Source organism: Otolemur garnettii, unplaced genomic scaffold (assembly GCF_000181295.1).
Source record: "Otolemur garnettii isolate 467f Iridium unplaced genomic scaffold, OtoGar3 scaffold00011, whole genome shotgun sequence".
Lineage (NCBI taxonomy): Eukaryota > Metazoa > Chordata > Mammalia > Primates > Galagidae > Otolemur > Otolemur garnettii.
This window is the reverse complement of record NW_003852406.1, coordinates 11979490-11987329: the sequence shown is the minus strand read 5'-3', so window position 1 is coordinate 11987329 and position 7840 is coordinate 11979490. Positions and strand designations below refer to the sequence as shown.

The 7840-nt window shown below is 45.7% G+C and overlaps 1 protein-coding gene across 1 annotated transcript; it reads right to left on the bottom strand.

Annotated features, from left to right (window-relative positions):
- Positions 1-451: 451 nt before the first annotated feature.
- Positions 452-7458, bottom strand: GCNT3 (glucosaminyl (N-acetyl) transferase 3, mucin type). Its single transcript, XM_012801873.2, has 3 exons — positions 7398-7458; positions 3262-3451; positions 452-1871 (listed from the first exon to the last, which is right to left on the bottom strand). The coding sequence occupies exon 3, from the start codon at positions 1815-1817 to the stop codon at positions 501-503; it is 1317 nt and encodes a 438-aa protein (XP_012657327.1). The 5' UTR covers positions 1818-1871; positions 3262-3451; positions 7398-7458; the 3' UTR covers positions 452-500.
- Between the last annotated feature and the right edge of the window lie 382 nt (positions 7459-7840).

The window sequence follows — 7840 nt, the reverse complement described above, 5'->3', positions numbered from 1 at the left end:
AGGTCTGATACACCTCATGTGTTCACATTTGTACTATTTCTGGTATATTAGGCAAAAAGCAGAGGTAGGGCTTTGAATCAGGAGCTGTTTATTTTTTACATAACAGTACAAGAGGGAAGGCTCTCTTCCCACCAAAGTCCCCCTCTGCACTACCGAGCCTAAAATGATTAAGGATAACCTCTCCCCAGAGCAAAAAGAGCTGCCACCAGACATTCAACTGAAATCCAGCGTCCTCTGCCACCCTCCTCCCCCCTTACTCTCCCAAATGACAGCAGCTCTCATTCTCACTCTGCGACAAAAGCCGGAGGAGCTCCTGCGGTCAGGGCTTGAGCACAGTCGGCAAGGCTTGCAGCAGCAGATCCACTCAGCAGCACCCCTCAACCTAGGGGACACCAGGGATTCCAAAGCCCTGGTCTCCCACCCCACACTGTCCCAGGAAATTCTGGGCATGTTTGCACAGGCTCTTGCCCCCACAAGTAGCAATTTTCTCATATTGTGTCTCAGAGTTCAGTGCCGTAGATGGCCTTATGTCGTAAGTACTCTTCTAAGCACTGAAGAGCGTTATCATCTACCTTTGGGTCAAACTTGTTGGCCAACAGGTGATGGTTTTGAAGCATCCAGTGCAGGTCCCCGGCTCCATAAATACAGATAGTCCTCTGGTGGATTCCAGAGCAAGGCGCATACGGTGCCCCCTTATTGATGTCTCCCTCATGACCCTGCCACTTAACCAGTCTGGCAATGGAAGTCATGTCTGAGATGTCAAACTTGTGGTGGTAGGGAAAAGATCCAGGCATCCATCGTGCACGCTGAAGTGTGGCCCAGAGGTGCTCATCAGGGCTATACGTGTCTTTTACCCATTCGATCAGTTGTTGGGATTTGGGGTTCTTTAAGACATGTCGGATGAAGTCTCGGGAAGCCACAATATAGGCATTCCCCGTGAACATAGTTACATTATTGGGGGGAGGATCCTTCTTCTTGTTTGTGATGTACAATGTGTCTCTTACCTCGTAGTGATATTTCCAGCGCTGTTTTTTGGACTCAGGAGGTATTTCGGATTCCATACTGTTCCTCCCATTCAACATCTTCAGGGCCTGGACCATCTCGGCATTGGTCTTTAGTGGAAAGTCTGTCCCACAGGTATTCAGGAAGTATTTCCATGGCACTGAGCTCTGGAGCAAATCTTCCATGCAGTTCAGGTCAGCCTGCACCCGGGACCAGGATGCATAAACCACTGGAACCAGTTTACTGGCAATGAAGACATTGGAGAAGCATGAAATAATAGCTTTGACCGCTTCTTTGAAAGTTTCTGGGGACTTCTCATCCACGTGGACACAGTAGATGTTCTGAGGGGCATACACAGCTCGTAGCAGCCTTTCGAAGTTTTCAATCTTCTCATGAACCACCATAGAGTAGGCAATAGGGAAGTCTAGCTCTTCTTTGCTCAGTGGAAACTGTATGAACTTTCTTTTGGCCTTGAAGTTCTCACAGTCTCTGGTCAGGGAGAGGTAGTCTGTGTCTGTGAGAGGTTCCCGCTTCTTCTTGATCTCCAGGTTTTCCAGAAGGGCCTGCAACACAGCTTCCTGGTCCCCTCGGGTGACCCCTGAACAGTTGATGGAGCTCCTTGCTGGCAGCTTCAAGGTCTTGTACAAGATATCCCTACAGCGCTGGCTTTGGAATCCCCTGGACTCCAGGTCCATGTGTTCAGGGTCACATTTTAATCTGAGAGAAAGTTTCAGAGCAACTATGGCCAGCAACATATAGCAGCCCAGGGCCCACAGGTAATGCTGCTGGCAGAGTCTCCTCCATGTAATCATCATCCTGGAACGGGGGACCAGCAGAGCCTGGGCCCAGCGAAGGAGGAGCAAAGAATCCTTGGACAGAACAAAATGCCTCTGATTACAATCTAATCATTCCCAGGAACATCAAGTTCAATCCTAAAGTGATGGGGAGGAAAAACGTATTTCTTCTCCCCACAAATACCCTCACAGGGACATGCCTGGGGAGCCTGTTCCCCCGGCCTGCTGATAGTGACCTAACTATAAACTGACCCAACAAACTAGCTACCCACACTGGGATCAGCTGCCCAAATTAGCTCTCTCCACCTCCATTCCAGGAGAGAAAAAAGGCAAAACTGGCTTCTTGGGCGTGATGGCTCACACCTACAATCCCAGCACTCTGGGAGGCCAAGGTGGGACGATTTCTTGAGGTCAGGAGTTTGAGACCAGCTCTGAGCAAGAACCAGTCCCCGCCTCTACTTTAAAAATAGAGAAAATCAGCTGGGTGTAGTGGTGTGTCCTATTGTTCCAGCTACTCGGGAGGTTTAGGCAGGAGGATCCAGACTTTGAGGTTGCAGTGAGCTATGATGATGCCACTGCACTCTAACTGGGGTGACAGAGTGAGACTCTGTCTCAAATTACTGAGAGGAAGTCCCCACTCGTCATTCCTCCTTCTTTCTCTCATCCCTTCCCACCGTAGAATAGCTCTTCTCTGAGGTCTGGTAGATATCCATAAAGAAAACCCATGAAATTCAGACTGTGAGTATCAGTTCTAAAACTCTAAATGTGCTTTTCAAAGCAAAATTACATTTCTTGCTCCTTTTTGGCAATTTATGTAGTATTAGCAGGCTTCTCACCACATAGAATTCACTGGTCAGATATGGTATCTAGAAATGTTCTTTAAAAAGTACAAACAATTTGATATTATCCAAAAACTGCCTTGTGATCATGCAGATAATACACCCGAATTAAAAATAGATCTACACACAGGGACACACATAGCTGTGAATATACAATATTTAATGAATGCTTTTTATAGGCCAGAAATATTTCTGAACGTTGTCCCCTTTAACCTTCACAACCAACTGAAATGTCGTATTATTAGGCCTCTTTTATAGACAGGAAGGCAGAAGCTAAAGAACCTGCCAAATAACACACATTATAAGCAGCAAATCCAGGACTCCTCTCCCTACCTGCCCCCCCCACCCCGCCCCAGTGTTTTTGCCTGAAATAATGATGCTTGTTCCACCAAGCTACACCTACACCTTTGGGATACAGTACAGGGTACTGAGTACCACCAAAGAAAACCAGACATTAGGGAAAGCAAGGCCGCAAAGGACAGAGACAAAATGTGACACAGCCTTCGAGCAATGATTATTTTCCCTTCTTGCGTCTTTTTCTAAGCATAAGAGTACAGCCTCTTGACTGATAAGACCTTCTGTGGAAATCTAAAAGGAAGAAAAATCGAAAATTAAAAAACTCTCACCTTTAATAGCTTTTTTCTTGTTTCCTGAAGATCTCTTGCCAGGGTGGGATTCTGTTTCCAAGGGAAGACCGGTGGGGTTCCATGGCAGCAAACGGGAACCACTACATCCCTGAGTCTTCTACCATTCTAAAAGGTGTTTTCTGATAGCCACAAGCTGGCCAAGAAACTTCCCCAGGTTCCTCTTTAATCTCTGCAAGGGAGAGAGCAGCAGGAGCTCTGTCAGTCATCGTTGGGCTCCCTACTCTCAGATAAGTAAGCAAGCTCAGATAAATCATCCAGGGGCATAGTCGGAAGGACAAGTCATTGAGGGAGGTAAATGAGGTAGAAAAACCACCGCCAATATTCCGAGAAGGCAAGCAGGTCTTTCAACTAGCACAGCCCTATTTGTACCTGTGCTCCTGCCATGAAACTACGTATAAAACCCTGTCAATGCTCATACGAGAACTTGAAAGCAGGTATGTCCCTGCCCTCTTTTGTTTAAGAATGAAAATGTCATTCCTCCTGTTCACTCAACATTCCAAGAAGGACACGCTAAAAATATCCTTCAAGAACTTCTCTTTTGTTATTTTACTTTTTTGTTAAAAGAAAGCTTACTCTTCAAAGGCAACTGCTAAAAAAATAAAAAATGCCTATATTTAAGCCTTTAATGAACTGTTGGTTGTAGAGAATTACCCACAGGATTCCAGGCAGTAGGTCTCCCTCAGGAACGTCTAGGTTAGTGGCAGTCTATAAAGAATGGATACCAGGGACTGTTGGACGTCAGTGAGAGCCCCACGGGGTGGTTTTGGCAAGCCAGTGTAGAGAATGTCTTTTTCAAAGCTGATGTCATTATTTTAGCCTCTCCCTATCCCACTCCCAACAACCCCTACCAAAAAGAAGCATTTTCTGCCCAAATATTTGATCAGGGCAAATTTAATATAAAGGACTTAACTAGGTATAAAGTTAAGTAAATAACTGAATGGGAGGGGTGCTAAATTATTAGCACAGTAGCAATTGTTGTAAGCAACTATCATCCCTAGACTGAAGGAATAAAGGGAGGAAGTGAAAAATACCAAATTGGAGTAGTGAGGTCCCAAGAAGCTGAAACTCAGACCTCCAAGGGGGCTGCTGTTCAACTAACGCTGGGGTCTCTGTGCTCAGAGCAAAGACCCCATGCTGAGACCTAGACTTCTCAAGAGGCACCTGACAGCTCTGTCCTCAGTTACTGGAAAATGGATTTAGTGCAGCTTCTCCACCCAACAGCCTCTGCGTAGTAAACAGATGTTGCTATGACGATGCTCTCGGAAGCAGGAAGTAGATGGGAAGCAAACAGGAAGTCCCTCCAGCTCCCCTTATTGGCTGTGTCCAATAGGAAGCCGCTGGCAAAGCAGAGGTATGGTCTACAGATTCCCAGCTCCAGCATCCTAGTCAAGAAGGTGGGCTTCATCTGAAGTTAATGGTCTGATAATGGAGATCAGAGTTGCCTTCTTTGTACGTGAATCATTTATACACACAAATTCACTCTCAGCATCAGTGGAAGCACATATAGTGAGAATAAGATGGAGTCTAGGTCCTGCCTGACCTTCACCCTTGGACCCCCATTCTAACTGTTTTGTACACACCCTAAAGATGCGTATTGAGTAGTTTAGGAGGATTCATTTAGAAAATTAACTTTTGAATTAAAATGATGTTTTGGGTCAAGAGTTATCCTGTTTGTTGTTTACTATGGGTCATAGGTTCTGCCTATTATTGTTTAAGATAAGGGTTAACATGGTCTTCACTTTGAATGTAAATGTATAAAACTATAATTTTGGAAATGGAAGAACACAACAGTTTTGGAGAGGCTACTCTCACCATTCTCCAGAATCCTGGCCTTCTGACAAAGCTTGGTGAACCTATCCCCATCTCTGCATATTGGCTGACAGTGACAGATGGCCAGACCCTCTCCATCTGGTAACACAGAGGACTTAGTTCTTTTCTAGTCCTTTCTGCCCATTTCTGACTATGGGTGAAGACAGTGGCAAAAGCAAGAGACAGACGAGAGGTCTTCCTTGCCTCTGCTTTTGATCGGCCCTGCTCTTCTGGCTCTGTCTTCTGCCAGGCTCCAATATGTGGGCCCTTAGTGAATCCCTGTTGTTGAGCTGTAAGATCCCTGGAACAAGAATGATTCAAGAGGCTAGGCACCTGTCACTCAAGTGGCTAAGGCGCCAGCCACATACACCTAAGGTGGCAGGCTCGAATCCAGCCCAGGCCTGCCAAACAACAATGATGGCTGCAACTGAAAAAAAATAGCCAGGCATTGTGGTGGGTGCCTGTGGTCCCAGCAACTTGGGAGGCAGAGCAAGAGACTCACTTGAGCCCAGGAGTTGGAGGTTGCTGTGAGCTATGCCATGGCACTCTACCCAGGGGGACAGCTTGAGGCTCTGTCTAAAAAAAAAAAATGATTCAAGAATAAACACTTGCTCCAGTATCCAAATCTTGAAAAATCTCTCCAATTTTTTTGTATCTGACTTTGCTTTGATGACCCCCTCAAGTTCCATTGTCTTTCCCATAAAAACTGTGTCCAAGACTCTCATAAAACAGAACCATTTTGAATATTTGATTTTTAAGGTAACCCAAACAGATACCTCTTCTTACTGAGTATATGTTAATATAACATTAATGAATTGTGGCTAGATTTTGCTGAGATAATCTACATGTTAGTAACAACAGGTCTTTAGTCATTAAAGGCAAGTGTGGGCTTTGGCAAGACAGAGCTGGATCCAAATCTTGGCTCTGCCATGCTCTAGCGATGTGACTTTAAGCAAATCCTTTAATCAATCTGTGTTTCACAGACTTCCTTTGAACAGTAGGAACTAATATTAATACCTGTTCTCTAGGATTATTGGGAGGATTAAAGGTGATTACGCGTGAGGGACATGGCATGTGCAGCCTGTCATTTATGGCTCCTTGATGAAGACTATTATTAAATAGTCTCCAGTGTCAACCAACAGAATAACTGACAGAATAACTCAAGGAGGGTTACAAAGAACATTCCCAGGCCAGGAGTGGTGGCTCACACCTGTGATCCTAGCACTCTGGATGGTCAAGACCTGGCAGACTCAAGGCCAGGAGTTGGAGGTGAGCCTGAACAAGAATGAGAATGTGAAAAATTAGACCGGAGTCGTGGCATGCCCCAGCAGTCCCGTCCCAGCTTACTGGGCTCTAGACCAAACATAAAGTACTGATGCTTATGATGGATGGGGTGAGGGGAAAGACTCAGATTCGCCCTCTTTCTCTGTGCTCTCGGAAAAGACCCCCTTGTAAGTTATCACTGTCAGCACTCCGGAAAGAACAAGACCAGGGACCAGACTTCAGGGAGGGAACAGAGTATCTGGAGAAGGGCACAGGTAGATCAGGGGCTAGGTGACCTGCGGAGAGATAAGGCATTTGGAAAGAGGGTCAGCAGATTCCACACCTCAATTCCATGCTGGCCCCGAAGAAGATGTGGGACACTGGCAAGAGGCAGAAAGGACCCAGTCCCAGAGTCCCTGAGAGCCCAGACACATTTTAAAGCAGAAACTCAGACCTGGACATGAGGCTCTTCATTTGGATTCCTTTTACCCCTCCTGAGGAGCAGAAGCAAAGCCAGATGAGGCTGGAGGCACATCAAGAGCCCAGGAGTACCTGATGATATTTAGATATCCCATGTACTGAGAAGATGATGGCCTTCACCTCCCTCCAGCATCCAGAACAAAAAGCAACATGGTCTAAGTATGTCCAAAAGGTCCAGCTTGGTCCTGCGTTCCCCCACAAGGATTATTACTGTGATTCTGTTTTAAACAGCAAAATCTGCCCACCCAGACTCCGAGTGCTTTTCTCCTAATCATGAGTTTAGCCTGCTCACTGACACACAACAGTTTCGCCTTTATCTCCTAAGCTTTGAACTATAAATCTTCATATGTTTGTGGGAAAGTCTAGGAGTTCCAATCATGGGGAACAGAGAAACGAAACCAGGGTCATCAAAGTAGATCTGAATTAAGCCAGTGGGATTTGGTGTTAACCTTGATGGAGGTTCAAAGGACCTTATAGTCCCAACACCAGAGTCAGAGGAGGCAGATCCAATCATTTTAAGCTAAAATCTACAAATTAGCTTATTTTGTTATGGTGGCATTTACCTCTGCCAGGTGTCAGCTTTGTCCTCTCAGTGATGGGAAGCTTCTATAGGTCATATTCTTCATCTGTTTCCCCTTAGCACCTACAGCGATAGGTATTAACAGAATCCCAAGGCTTTCCAGAACAAAAAAAATGCTGCGTGTAAAGCAGGCTGTGTGCAGAAAGGGTAGTTTCAGCAACTGTTCAAGGAAAGACCATGACTCAGGAAGGGAGTAAAAGGGAACTGATAAACAGGAAAACCAAGTTAATATGTTACTAGTTAGGCTGGGCCTGGAGTTTGAGGAAAATAGGGAAGGAGGAGATAGCCAGTTACTCAGTCGTAGGGTATTTCTAGGGGTCCCTTTGGCCAAGAGAGGGTCCATTCATTCTGTTGGGTGGGGAGGCTTATGATTTTGTTTTAGGTCACAGGATGATTAAAAATGCAAGTGGAAACCAATGAGGGTAG

Bases quoted from the DNA above. Each gene is read 5' to 3' on its own strand.
- GCNT3 (XM_012801873.2), bottom strand. From the start codon at position 1,817: ATGATGATTACATGGAGGAGACTCTGCCAGCAGCATTACCTGTGGGCC.